General features: G+C 45.6%; 1 protein-coding gene across 1 annotated transcript; it reads right to left on the reverse strand.

Moving 5' to 3' along the window:
- Positions 1 to 630: 630 nt before the first annotated feature.
- Positions 631 to 6,050, reverse strand: LOC136520559 (transcription factor TGAL8-like). Its single transcript, XM_066514115.1, is given in 12 exon segments — positions 631 to 1,099; positions 1,229 to 1,483; positions 1,485 to 1,526; positions 2,428 to 2,699; positions 2,828 to 2,861; positions 3,098 to 3,178; positions 3,550 to 3,696; positions 3,787 to 3,915; positions 4,047 to 4,102; positions 4,837 to 4,927; positions 4,929 to 4,944; positions 5,557 to 6,050. Coding segments are annotated over 12 exon segments (1,353 nt in total). The 5' UTR covers positions 5,616 to 6,050; the 3' UTR covers positions 631 to 928.
- Positions 6,051 to 15,041: the final 8,991 nt, after the last annotated feature.

The raw sequence follows: 15,041 nt of genomic DNA on the forward strand, positions 1-15,041 counted from the left end.
TCTTAAAGACATAGCATAGGGACCCTCGTGACCCATGCTGCAAATGGAAGATTTGATTTGATTTGATTTGGGGAGGCGGATAGGAGCAAGTAGGGCAAAGGTGGAGAGAAGCTCGACCCGACTGTTAAGTCTCTGCTAGTGGGCAAAGGTGGGCGGAGGCGATGCACAAGCACCGGGCGACCAATGATAGTATGCGAGCACCGACGACATGTTGGGCTCGCGAACGAAGGAAGTCGTTAAAGGGGCATTGAATGTCATTTTGAAATTTTTCTCTCTTCTTCTAATCCTTAAACGAACATTTTAATGGATGCAATATTTTTCAGCAAATTTGTCATAAATCAGACTTGTCCACGACATCACTTTCTCGGTGCCCTTAGCAAATTTTGCCAAACATAATCAGCTAAGGAAGACTAATAAGTTGGCAAATAAGTACCCGGTGATCCTTTCTTGATAAAAGCCAGCATTATCCTAATGCTTCTTAGAAAGGGCACTTAAGTAATTTCCATGTTATTAGCCATTTTATTTGATGTTGGTGAGAATCTTTCTGGTCCGACATGCCACGTAGTGCCATGCCATCCCATCGCCACCGAAGCTTTCTGATGTAAACAAAGTCTACAACAAGTATGAATATCACAATCGTTTTCATTCAGAAGGTTCTCCCTTCAAAGTTCAAACATATATGTATACTAGTATAGTAGTATACGGTATATATGTAACGTACCTCACTAATTAATCTGCTTTGTTGTTGCAACTTTGAAAAGAGAACCACTGGAGCACTTCTATATGATACTATCTTGTATCTATATATATCATCGATACATTTGCATGTGATGTATAGTTTAACGCTTTCTAAGTTACTACGTCATATAGCTAAGCTAGTAGCTAGCCGGCCGCGTATGTATTCCATCCCATGCCGTAGATCAGATGTCTACCCGGCCGGGCCTCTAGACAGCTGGCCCGTCCGGCTGGTGGTCCAGAGCGTGCTGAGCGTTCGGAGGCGGCAGAAGTAGTCGTCGGCGGCGATGAAGCAGCGCGCCGCCTGCCTCGCCGTCAGGATCTGCCGGAGCGCGTGCAACGCCTGCATCCTCAGCTCGTCCGCCTGCATGCATTGCGGCATTATTGCGCTAGGTTTGCGATGAGCAAGCAATGCATGGCTTGGCTGAAAATTAAAATGAATCGAAGGAAGAGACAGACAGACAGACAGAAAATATATGCATGGTGACCATACCTGTCTGAGGATGGTCCCGAGCGAGGCCACCTTGTCCATGGCGAGGGCGACGTGCATGTGGCCCATCCCCATGTAGCCGGCGGCAACGTCGGCCGGGTGTTGGTAGAGCTGGCCGCCGTACATCATCCCCGGCGGCGGCGGGGGCTGCGCGTCCGAGGACACGACCTCGGAGAGCGACCGCAGCAGCGCCTCCAGCTCGGCGTCCAGCGCCACCTCCGCCCGCCGCGCCGCCTGCTCCACGTCGCGCGCCCCCGCCTGCCTGCTGCTCCCCCAGCGGCTCCACGTGCCGGACCACGACCTGCGTGCGTGCATGTTGGCGTACGTCATCGAAAGGGTTCCAGGAGCAGGTACGTAGCTAGCAGGAAAAAAGAAGATGATCGATCGATCCCAATCCCACGAACAAAAGCTGGAATAATCCTGGCGTTCCAAATTAATCCAAGCACGCGATCGAGAGATCATCTATCGACGTCGACAGCGACAGCGAGGGAGTAGAACGACGACGACGACGAGGACGTTGTCGTCTGAGCCTAGCTCACACGCACATCGATCATCGTCGTCGTCGCCGCCTCCGCGTGATGCGAAGTGTCCATCGACCGATCGAGCTCGAGCGTGTGACACACTGACACCGGCGCGGCAATGAATAAGCTGGTGGATCACCTCCGCCACCTACTCCCGGCCGTGTGAGTTGCGACTGATGCATGCTGTATTAGATGGAGACTCGTTGACGTGACACTCATGTACGTACGCAGGCGGGCGGCGTCTAGCGGCTTACTATAGCACGACTTCTCTGGACGGAGCAGCTTACTACGAACTGTTCCATCAGCTAATACTGTGACGTCCTACCTGCTACCTCCTTGCCCTGCTAATCCACTGCACCTAATCCCTGATGCTGGACCAATAATTGACTAATATACATGCCATCAACTTTGTATATATAATACGTACGTACTTAGAAGTTTCATTTTGGGGGATTTGGCATTGGTTGGTGACGAGGTACGGTGGTCATTCTGACGTGCGATGCAACCACGGCCACACATGTCAGTGACTACACATCCAGCCGGTGGCCGGTCATGATCAAACAGGTGTCATTTCAGGTCCGTACTTGCGCTATTATGCATTGTATGCGTTGCGTGTGTGCCTTTCTTGCTTCTTGGTCTTTCGATCAGCCGGTGGTAGATGATGAATTTTAGCGTACATACCTTGACGAGCTCGGATGGGCGGAAGCCGCCGATCCAGAGGAAGCAGCGCTCGGCGGAGCCCTTCCAGAGGCCGGAGAGGAGGTGGAGCGGGTCGGCGCCGGCGAGCCGGGCCTTGTGGCCCATCAGCGCGCCGTAGTGCGCGGCGGCCTCGTCCACGTACGCCCGCAGCTCACCGTCCGGCCGGTGCTCCTCCGCGGCGGCCCGCAGCCGGGCCACCACCTTGCTGTGCTCCCCCAGCCACCGCTCGTACTCCAGGTTGAACAGCGCCGCATCTGCATGCAAATGCACGTGCAGCCTAATAAGCTAGCCTTTCATGACTCATGACAGAGATGCCGCATTATTGTTGATTGATGAGCTAACTAGTAGTTATATATGTCATCAGTGGCAAGGCAAAGCAAACCTGGGCTTAGCGCTCCTGCACCCCATAGTGCACCCTATGAAGAAATGAAGAAGCATAATTAGTACGTCCTTGACAGTTCAGAATTAAGCAAAAAGATTACATGGATTGATCTTTTGCCATGTTCTGTTTATGATAAGTAAGCCATTTTGTTGCAATAGTAATTGGAACAAACTTCCTCTGAAAGCATTATACATAGGATCTCTGTCATTGTAACCAAATTGTTCTAAAATACTTCTACATTCACGAGATATATATTCTTCATCACTTTACCTGATGAGTTCTTGCCATCTGCATCTCCTGCTCTAGCTGTGCCAGCCTGATCCTACCGGACTCTAGCTGCTGAATATAAGCCTGTTTCACACGCAACCAACTAGACATAAGAAATTAAGTAGCTTCTATTCTATACTTATCTAGTGCAGCTCATATCTTCCATGAAGATGAAGAAACGGAACTTTCAGAAAAATAAATATGTATGTATGTGTTGTCCAAAACAACTATTTTCTTAGGTAGTAGGTTAACTTTACCACCCTATATAATATGTCCAGTCTACTCCCCAATCCCCATCTCTTCGTTTGTCAATTGCCCTTTCTTGCAAAACTTTTTCTCCTCATGTTTTGAGGGTTGACTTGTCCTTCCACCATATTTTTAATCAGTATTACTACTGCTTACTAGCTTGGGAAACGGTAGAGGTCGTCATCATCGTCACTACAATACATAATTACCTTCTTCCTCAGCCTGCTCTTCCTGGCGGCCTCCCTATTCTGCGCGAGCCTCCGCAACGTCTTGGGATCCGGCGTCCGGGGCCCCTCCTGATCCGAGCTCGAAGCTCCCGCGGCGACGCCATGCTTGCCGCCGGCGCTACCTTCTCTCTGGTTGTGAATTGTGATAACAAAGAATTACATTTGCTATATACACAATTGCTTCCACAGGGAGAAGAGATTGATCAGATTGCATATTACCTTGATTGCTGCCTTGGAGCTCTTGCCGGCAGCGAGCGGCCCGCCTCCCACCTTCAACGACGGCGCCTGCGAGTTCTTGGAAGGGCCAGCGACCTGTGCTACCGCCGCTGAAGAAGAAGCCATGGAACCCTGAATAGGAAGAAAGGAATGAAGGGCGTATATGTACGATGTATGAGTGTATGGCATCATCATGAAGAAATCATCATATCTCTTGTGCTTTGAGGTAGCTATGGTCGTTAGAGCTTGAAACTTAACGATACCTTTGGAGATGGCTCGATATGATGCATTGGCTGGGAGGGGAAGATGTTGAGAGTCTCTGCACGCATGAAACAAGTCCCTTCAAACATTATGACTTTGTAGAGCACACAAAGGCACACGCACGCATGTCAGCATGTGCACATATACTATTGTGTTTCCTAATATGGCTGGTTTTCTCCATGCGTGTGCGAAAACTATCCTCAGATAGGTTGTTTTCATTTCACGTACACGCAATGGTAATAAGTGGTTAACTGGTAACAAAGGGAAAAGGAGGTTTAAAATGCTGGTACTTAGTGTCAGAAATTGGGGGAAAAGCGTGGAACAATAATTGTTCAGTTGCCTAATTTTAGCATGACATCTTGAAACTATATCAGTTATCAGTGTTCGTTACGTGTCACTAACTCACTTCTCTCCAACAGCTAGCTACCTAGTTGATACTTGGTAGCTAGAAATATTGTGAGAAACTGTGATGACACATGAAGTTTGGGATCAACTGAGGAAATTAAAACACATTGAGATCTGCAAACGATCAACGAGAGAGCTAAGCGGAAAGGAATTGAAGACCACTGAACACCATTATTTGGTTTGCACTTCTGGCTAAGCTACAATTTAAACCAGTCATATCACAACGCTTACATATGGACAAGTTTGTGATACATTAATTTGGAACTAATGGAATTTTGGCAATGACATATTCCTTCAACATATATGTGCGTATAGTGAAAAGCGAGTAAGTGACCAAGCATTTGTCAAAATAATGAACTTTATTTTTACAGAAATTAAGCGGCTTACGCGGTTGTTGTTCTTGAATTGATGTCTTAGCTTGCTGCCCATCAAAGTAGAGGAGTAGGGCTTGGTCCAGATCGGATGACATGTCATATCCTATCGGGATCCCTTCTCCTGCACTTTCACAAATGCAACAGAATATCACAACTGCTCTCATTTCTATATATTGAGTAGTTCCACAAGTTCAAAAGGGCTTTAATTGAGAAGAGGGGAATAAATTAAGAAAGTAAGTAGTACGAAAATAATAGCATAGAGAGGATGAACTAATCCATTTTCTTACTATAGGTTGTTCACCCAAAGGACATCAATTATTTGTTTGGGAATATAGCATATATATCATCAAAGAATCGATGGCTCTCCAACAGGAAGAACTACAAAAGAAGCAAAAAGAAGCGTGATAGGGGAGGTAAAGCTTATTAATTGATGGTCAGATAGATTTGATATCAATCATTTACTCATAACACAACTTGAACTAGCTAACTTCTTTTGAAAAAATCATCGCATGATGAAACAAAGACCATAAGAAGAACGAAGGAAATAGGGATCGGATCATCTGCCATCCATAGCAAACTTTTTCCGCTAATCATGATGACCAGATAACAAGATTCTCAAGGGAAATCATCAACTTTATAGAATTGAAAAAAGAAGTAACTCATATGGTGGACGGTGCAAATCAATCTTGAAAAAAGGCCAAATCGAGGAAGCTAAATGGATGGGTTAACTTACATGCTGCCATGGAGGGATGAAGAAGCTTGGACCATCCCGGAGGTGGATGGATAAGCCATTCAGATGCTTCCTTGAAGAAAGAACTCAGCTCTGAACTTGCTTCTTGACCACTTCATACAGAATTGACACATCTTGAAATGGAGTGAAACATCCTACCAGACCAAAAAGCAATCTTATCTTTCTTCTTCCTCTTCCTCTTCCTCTTCCTCTTCCTCTTCTTCTTCTTCTTCTTCTTCTTCTTCTTCTTCTTCTTCTTCACAACAGGGTTGCTATGATTGAAGAATGGAGATAAACAAAAAAGAAACTGATCAGTAGCAGCCGTCTTTGTTCCCCTTTTCTTCCTGCTCGAAATCAGTTTGTGTGGCCTTTCTTCTGACCAGGAGGTAACGGATGACTTTTGGCTTGGGGATGGAGGAGTGGTTGTGCAAGAAATAGAACGGAGCCAGTGGCTATTGAAAAGTTGGAAAAGCAACATATCTTCAATTCAGACTTTATAAACAATTAAGAGATGTGATCAAGTCTATGCAATCGGGTAGTTTTGGAGTGGTTTTACACTTGTCGTTGTTTCATATCTTTTCACATATTGACATTTCAGAGGGTGGATTTGGTTCAACTCTTTAAAAAAACCTATCTGATAGAAGAATGAGTCCAAATTGGCTCCATCTTTTGGATCTACTTGCCTGGGTAGAATAAGTTCAAGAGCTATTCCATATTAAACCCAAAAGATACAAATGAGAATAGAAAGGCCCTTTAGTGCCTTGGCTATCTTGGGGATACAAATAGCTAGAAAATTTTCCTCTGTTTAAATTAGTTAAATTGGTATGTATCGAATTATTCAGTGGGATTAGCTTAAAAGACGAGTTTTTTTTTTATTCGGCCCACTATCAAGGTTAGGTGTCATGTCATCCTCAAGTAGATAGATCCATTTCCCTCTTGATTTAAGTTAATGTGTTAAATTAGCTAGACTTGATTCTGGTTACGGGACTATGTAGACTTGGCCCATCAGACATGGAGGGGAAAGCGCCACTCTCTTGCGGTACATGGCAATTTGTTTTTTTTTTTCAATCTTCTTTATTTAGTTAGTCCAACGTACTGGGCGATCCATGATCCATCCAACTAGCGAGTACTCCCTTGGTCAAAAGAGTGTCGCTGTGGTGTTTGTGCTGATCAATTTTTTTTTTCTGTTTGACTAAAATATTAGCAACATTTGTATCTCTAAATAACTTTATTATAAAATTATATTTAGCGACTCATCTAATGATATTAATTATGCAGCATAAATATTAATATTTTCTTATATATTTGGTCAAAGATGCAAATATTTGACTTCTCGAGAAGTGGAAATGACACTCGGGTGGAGGGATACATGTTTGGTATGTACTCCCTTTGTCCCATAAAGAGTGTTATTCTCACTTTCTAAAAAATCAACCATTTTCATCAAATGAATAATTCAGATTAATTAATAAATGCACTTTTATGTGTCGAATTCCTTGGTACAATATTCTTAGAACGAATCCCTCGGTACAAAAAAATTGTACAATGGATTAGCAATCCGCCGCTTTAGTCCACTTAGGTTAAGGTAAGAACTGTTAGTTGGTTAGAATGGATTCGAAAAAAATAATACTTTTCTTATTTTTTATTTTATTTTGAGTTCTTTCTTTCTTTTAGGTAAAAGAAAGGATCGGATGAGGCAATATAATTTTGAACCAAACATTTTGATCGTTGGTTATCCTTTGTAGTAATAATATCTCGCGGTTTTGCAAAGAAAAAACCAGAATTTTCTTCTTTTTTTATTAACATTAAGAAAAAAGAATATAATTAAAATGGAATTGGCAATATAATTTTTATGCACTTTTGACCAAATATATATAAGAAAATATTAATATTTCTGGTACATGATTAGTATCATTAAATGAATCTCAGAATATATTATCATAATAAACTCACTTGAATATACAAATATTACTAATATTTTTATAGAAACATAGCTGAACTTAATAAAGTTTGACCAGCACAAACCTCATATCATTCTTTTTGGGACTGGAGGGAGTATGAGCATATGGCTAAGTATTAGGGATGAAAACGGTATGGATATTTTCCGACCGTATTCGAAACCGAATCCGTTTAGAGGGGTTGAGATCTGTCCATATCCGAGTCCGGATATCCAACATCCGATACCGTATCCGTATCCGAATACTCAAATCGCATATTTATGATGTCGATATCCAATCGTATCATATCCGACATAGTTGACACTATCCGTATTCGAATCCGAATCCAGACAGAAATATGAAAACAAATAGTAATATCGATGATATCCGTCCTGTATCCGATCCGTTTTCATCCCTACTAAGCATCATAGCTAAATTATCAAGAGTTGAGCCATATCATTATAAATATTATGGTTTTAAAAGGATCAAGATGCCCAAGAGAGGGGGTGAATTGGGCTAATTCTAAATTTTTTGTAATAATTAAATCCTACGGTTAGCCCACTTCACCCCTTGTGCCTAGAAAGTGTTTCTATTATTCTATCGCACAAAAGTTTAGTAACATATGTTCCAATCCTACTATAGCATGGCGATTCTATAAATGTAAAGACAAGAATTGAATTGCTCAAAGTAAAGAGAGAAGGAGGAATGCAGGCGATATTTTGTCGAGGTATCGGAGAGTGGACCACTCTCCACTAGTCCTCGTTGGAGCACCCGCGCAAGGGTGTAGCTCCCCCTTGATCCACGCAAGGATCAAGTGCTCTCTACGGGTTGATTCTTTGACAGTCCATTACGGTGAATCACTCACAACCGCTCACAACTTGAGTTGGATCATCCACAAGCTCCACCGAATGATCACCAAGCTCTCAATCACCACCAAGCCATCTAGGTGATGGCGATCACCAAGAGTAACAAGCACGAACTCTCACTTGACCACGACAAGCCTAATAAGAAGGGTGGATGCACACTTTGCTACTCTTACTTTCACCAATAAGGCCTCTCTCATGGATTCTCAAATCTCAATCACCTCACTAGGACCTTGCTCTTCTTAGCACTCTCAAGGGTGTTTCTCAGCTGTTGGAATGAGCAAAAGTGATCCCTTGAGTGAATAGAGGAAGTATTTATAACCCATCATTCAAAATGAACTGTTATGTGTCTCTACGGGGTGATCCGGACACTACGGTCAGTTCTCCCCGCAGCCAAGCAATTAAGTTAGTGACCAGTCGTTGGCCAGCGTCCGGTCAGCACTGATCGGACGTGTTTGGTCACAAAAACTGTCCCTCTGGAACCTTACTGATGTTGACCGGACTGCTAGAACCCAGCGTCCGATCACTTTGCTGCTCAGCGTTCGGTCAAGTAGCCAAAACCTAACCAACGTCCAGTCAGCACTGACCGGACGTGTCTGATCAGGATTTTCCCTCTCTGGACCCTTACTGGAGTCGACCGGACTGCTGGCAACCAGCGTTCGGTCACTCACCTCTCAGCGTTCGGTCGCATCCAGATGACTTCACCTTGATCAAATGAACTGACTAGGACTCTGCCCCAGCAGTCGGTCACATCGAAACCAGCGTCCGGTCAATATTTGACCTTCCATTCACTTCCAACTCGCAATCATATGTAAATGAAGTTTGCTCCAATTGATCTAAGATCTTTTTAGGAGCTACTTAGTGCTAGATTTGACAAGTGTGCACCACACCTAACTCACTAGACTCACCTAGGTCAAGCTACCCGTCCATACCCCCCTTTAATAGTATGGCCAAAGGAAAAACAAAGTTCCTAAACTACTCTAAGTGTCTCTTCAACACCAAACGACACTTAGAACTAGTCCATCCTTAACCTTGTCGCCCATCCTTTGAAAATCGAAATGATTTCCATTGTAGGGGCATGACAACCATGATTGCCCAATCAATTTCCATTACCATGATCCTTACTTAATTGCATCTGCAAAACGCATGTTAGTCACAGCAATCTCGTATTGTCATTAATCACCAAAACCCAACTAGGGGCCTAGATGCTTTCAATCTCCTTCCTTTTTGGTGATTGATGACAATACCACCTCGAGTATGTGAAAGAGATGAGGTTTTCAACATGCTTTGTTCATATAAGCTTTTGACAATAAGAACGAAAGAGATAGGCAAGCTTATACGACCCAAGCCAACATGATGTACTCAATAGATATGAAATAAGCATGAGTACAAGTAATAAAGCTCATTTACATCGGAGTTAAACGCGGAAGCAAAGCAAAAGAGCATAACACAAGTGATATGACATATAAATGATTCAAAGTAGAGAGCACACATGTCACATATCACATAAATATCATGATCATATATATATCACTATCACATGAAAATAGTTTGATGCATGAAAGTAAACACATGAATGCATTAGAGTGTATTACACATAAAAACCAAATATAATAGATAGACTCCCCCTAAATGTATCGCTCCCCCTAAGTCTAACATACTTGATCCCTATCCCCCTTTGGTGTCAAACACCAAAACCTAAGCATCGATCGGTGGGGCTGCAGCGGACGAGTCAGGCGCTGAGGTGCGAGGAGCGAGCTAGAACTATGTGCCATCATCATCTGATCCTGAGCTCTGAGCAGTCTGACCCTCTGTAGCTAGAAGTGATGCTGAAGCGGTCTGGGTCAGATTAGGGACTGGTGCGGTCTGTGACTCTGCAGGTATAACTATGGCAGGCGGCTCTGATGATGCAACTGAGGAAGGGAGCGTCTCTATAGTCCTAGTAATAGGAGCAACTGTGGAAGGACCAGGGACATGTAGATATGGTGGAGTAGGCTACCCTGTCAACTCACTGAATGTAACACCAAGGCTCCTAGATACTAAGGTATCTGGCACAAGCAACAAGAAAGTCTGAGCCGATGTGAAGCCTGTTTGAAGAGGTGTGAACTACGAGGCTTGCACTGGCAAGGCAAACCACTAGGACACCTACTTTGTAGGTGAAGGAAACTATGTTGCTAGTTGTCCCTGACTCTGAAGCCCACTAGGCTGTAAAACTAGAGTTATAGAAGTGGTGGCAGGCTGACCGATCTAGGGTGAAGGCTATGGACGGTGGAGCCCCAATAGCAGTAACTACATGTTGCATGAATCTAAGTAACTGCTACTAGCATGAGGAGTTGTTGCTGCTGCATGGCCTACTACTGTTGCTGGATAGCCTGCTGCTGATGTTGGAACTCATCATGTCTAGCCTGAACCTATGCTAGAGCAACAGCTGTCTCCTAGGCCTAGCGAGCCTGATCCTAGCCTCATCCACTCAAGAATAGCAAGTAGAGCGGGATCTGTCTGTGGTGCAGGTGGAGCTAAACTGGAACTACCAGCCTCATGGTCATGTCATCGTATAGGCATATGAGGGATGTCCTTGGTAGTCATCATTAGTACTGTCACTAGGGTCACTCTCGACCACACTCTCCTGCTGAGCATCTAACTGCTCCTCCTCTATAGCTGCAATGCCCCTGACAGTCTCATCCTACTAGGGCTACAGTCTTTGGCACCTCTAGGTGACGACATGGCTGGTTAGGTGCACTCAGCCTGCTGTGACGGAGCATCTAGGTCAAGTTATATGCAGGGAACTCAGTAGTAGCAACATAATACTCTACCAACATCTCTGGAGGCCTCACTATAACTGCCCTATAAATCAAAAATGTAATCCAGTGAGCATAAGGCAGTTGTCTATGTCCTCTAAATCCCTCTACAAGGGTATCCTCCATCTCAGAAAGAATGACATCCCATACATCAAAGATAGTCTGTTGCATCAGGGCGTTCAATAGCCACAACTGAATGCGAGTCAAGCCCTCGCTGATATCCCATCCTAGGTAGCAGGGTCATCCTCATGATAGCATCTAGCAGTCTGGCTGTAGGAGTGAGATCCCTAGGTGTCCTACTTGACCCCTCACAGAATGGCTCTATGAAGCAAGGGCGGACCAGATCTGCAGGAGGCACAAGACCTGCCATGAGGGCGTCTAGGAGGCTCTGTATGTCCATAGCAAACCTTGTGTATCTAGATGGGTCAATCCTGTAGCCTGAGTATCTCCCTGACTCTAAAGCTCATTAGCCTGTAATCTCAACCTCTGAATGCAAAGTGAATGAACCTGTGAGCTAGGGTCAATCCATAGTGTAACATAGAACTCTCGGACCCAAGATGGGACATATCCGCCTATCCATCCAAGTAAATCTGTTAGCCCTGGCAGGTAAGAAAGGTGTGGACGTTGAAGGGACCATGATGCCTAAGAGGGGGGGTGAATTAGGCAACTTAAAAAAATCTAACTCTAAACTAGTGGCCTCTTTTTCTAACCTTAACAAAACCTATGCAAAAGATAAACTATCTAAATGTGCAACTACAGGTTTTGCTAGTGTGTTGCTATCTCTACCGCAAATGTAGTAAAGTAATCAATGTAAATGCGGAAGCTAAAGAGCAAGGTAGATATATGCAAACTCCCGTTCGACGACTCTGGTATTTTTACCGAGGTATCGAGAAGCGTGCAAGCTTCTCCCTAGTCCTCGTTGGAGCCCCTCGCAAGGAATCCCTCGCAAAGGCCAAGCTCCTAGTCAGGGTAACTCCAGTGGATAGCCTCGGGCCTTCCCCACGCTGCAAGTGGGACTCTGACGTGCCTTTCGGCAAGCCTCTCCCGGATGCTCCTCGCCGTCTTCACTATCAAGCTTACGGCCAAAACGCCATGGGCCTTGTTCCCTCCGGTACACAGGTGGCAGCCATACCACAAATGCGGTTGGTGTGATCTCGCAAGACTTCAAGCCCCTCCGATGTATAACACTTGTGCTCGCAAGCACAGGGTGGCAAGAGGTATGCAAACCTCACTAAACACTAGGCATAAACCTAGAGCAAGCGCATAAGCAGTGGTCTAATCAACCTAAGCACTTCGCAAAGCACTTATGCTAATCACCTAATAAAACACTAAGCACTATGCATATGGAGATCACTAAAATGGTGTATCAACACCCTTGGTATGTTTCCTCAGCTCCACACTCCTCAAATGGCCGGTTGGGGGTTGTATTTATAAGCCCCACTGAGAAAGTAGCCAGTTGGGGTCGAATTCCCGCGAAACTGCTACTGACCGGATGCTGAATCATCCTGACTGGACGCGTCCGGTCGTCCCGACCATTGAGCCGGCAATACACTGATCGGACGCTGGCCAGCCATCCGATCACCTGCCACCAGACGCGTCCTATCGTAGATGTGCCGCTTTGGAACCTTACTGTACTCGATCGAACGCTGCTGTCCTGCATTCGGTTGGTTGCCGACTAGCGTCCAGTCGCCTGTCTACCAAGCCACTTGCCCAGCGTCCAGTCGTAGCGTCCGGTCACTTGTCCAGCGTCCGATCACCACAGTGAGCTTATTTCTTCAGCGATCTTGCGTACGGCTTGATTCCAATCTTCATGCTTAGACTTTGCTTGATCTCTTGGGTCTTCTCTTATGCTCCTAAGGTCTTGCTTGAGGTGTTGATCATCGGATCATCACGTCGCCTTCGTCCAAGTCACGTCTTGCACCCTATTGAACTACAAAACAAACACTTGCAAATTCATTAGTCCAATTTGGTTGTGTTGGTCATCAAACACCAAAATCCAAAGTAAATGGGCCAAGGGTCCATTTTCCTTATAGACGTATCTGCTCTCCAGCTGCTGCTACTATGGCCTCAAAAGAATAGACCCTCTGAGACCTGAATTCAACCCCATTATTAAGATATGCATTATAAAAATCCTCCTATAGTGGTGTGTAGAACCCCTCTGAAGCACGCTCATCCCTCCTAGACGCGAACCAATCCTCAAACTACACAAATCTAAGCTGCTTCACCTATTTGGTCGTGGCGGTCCTCAAATCCAAATGAGTCACTAGACGTGGACCCTATGGTCTAGGAGGCGGACGAGAACCCCTACGCTATGTCTCTGCCCTCGGTGTCACCTAGGTATGGGTATGACTAGAGCGGCGAAGCTGAGGTGCCTGCTCTATCTCCTCTACCTACTCTGCCTCCTCGGTTTGTTGTCTGCTGTTGTGGCTCCCCCTAAGGCCGAGTCTCCTCCAAAGCAACACAGTCATCCCTTAAGCATGATAGTCCCAGTTGGACTACCATGACGACGCTCAGCCTGCTCTATAGCTGCTCTTTGTGTAGGTGAAAGCTGATCAGCAATCTAAACTCCACTCCTAGCACCTCCTCTCTCTGCACACTCTACGGCGACTGCAACTACGGCTCCTCTCACTGTACCTACATCTACATACTTCTGCTTCTTCGATGTGATCTTCTTTGTCCCCTTGCCTTTCACATCAGTAAGCAAGTGAGGCGGAGGCCTCAAATCCTCATCACCTAGACCACCTCTGGCATTCTTGACACGTGCCATCTAAAGTGATCTGCTACCTCGGATAAGAACCAACTGTCACTAACACTTCCGAGGCTTGGCCCTGAACCGTACTTACGAGCTTGGCCCCAAGTTGACTGACAACTACCAATGAGACCTCAACAACACTGACTCACTGCATGTTAGAATAGATCAGATTTATGAATAATTTCAATACACATCTAGAGATATGAAACCCTAAGAAACCAAGCACTAGATCCGGAATTAGAAACGAGGGCTTGCTACCTGATGAACTAGGGAAATGACGAGAAGAGGAACGAATCGGGGAACCACCTGGAACAGCAATTAGGGTTAGGGTTGTCAAAGTGCGGCGAGGAATTGGCCCTGGAGAGGTGATGTGAGCACTAGCAGCATGAAGCAATGCGGTAGGAGAGGCACTGGTGTGAGCTAGGGCATGGGCATGATGGTGGCACTGGAGCACAGCGTGGGCGAGTTGCCGTGCATGCACAGGCATGGATGGTGTGGGCGCGGTGGTGCAGCACGATGGTGCAGCGGGCGATGCTGGAGCAGGAAGGCTGGCGCTGGCGTGGGAAGTTGGGCACAAGTGTGGGGCGAGGTCGCGACGGCAGTAGGCGTGGGAGCAGGGCGGCGTGGCAAGCTGTGGACTCAGCGACTAGGGCATGGTTGTGGCAATGTCAGTGTGGCAGGGCGGATTAGGTCACATTAGTATGGCGGTTGGATTATATAAGTGGCCCCCGATGGATTAGAAAAGGAAATGAGATAGAGTTCGAATCACACATGATTTCAACTGACCGGAACGCTCCGGTGGCAACGACCGGATGCTGCCACCCAGGGTCCGATTGACTCCTAGAGAGGTCCAAATCTCCTAGAGTCGCGACCGGACGCGTCCTGATCATAACTGACTGGACGTAGCCAGAGTCTGATCGATCCTGACTTTGTCTTCTATGCTTGACCGGACGTAGGATCACCTTCTGACCAGACATAGGAAGAACACTATTCTAGCATCTGATCACTCCTCATAGCATGGTTCACCTCCTATGAATTGACCAAACGCAGGGGAGCAGAGTCCGATCCAGCGTCCGGTCACTCCTTTTCAGCAATTCTTCAAAGTTCTTCATGCTGCCTGTTCCCAATCGAGTCCCAACTT

Source organism: Miscanthus floridulus, chromosome 18 (genome assembly GCF_019320115.1).
Source record: "Miscanthus floridulus cultivar M001 chromosome 18, ASM1932011v1, whole genome shotgun sequence".
NCBI classification, from domain to species: Eukaryota; Viridiplantae; Streptophyta; class Magnoliopsida; order Poales; family Poaceae; genus Miscanthus; species Miscanthus floridulus.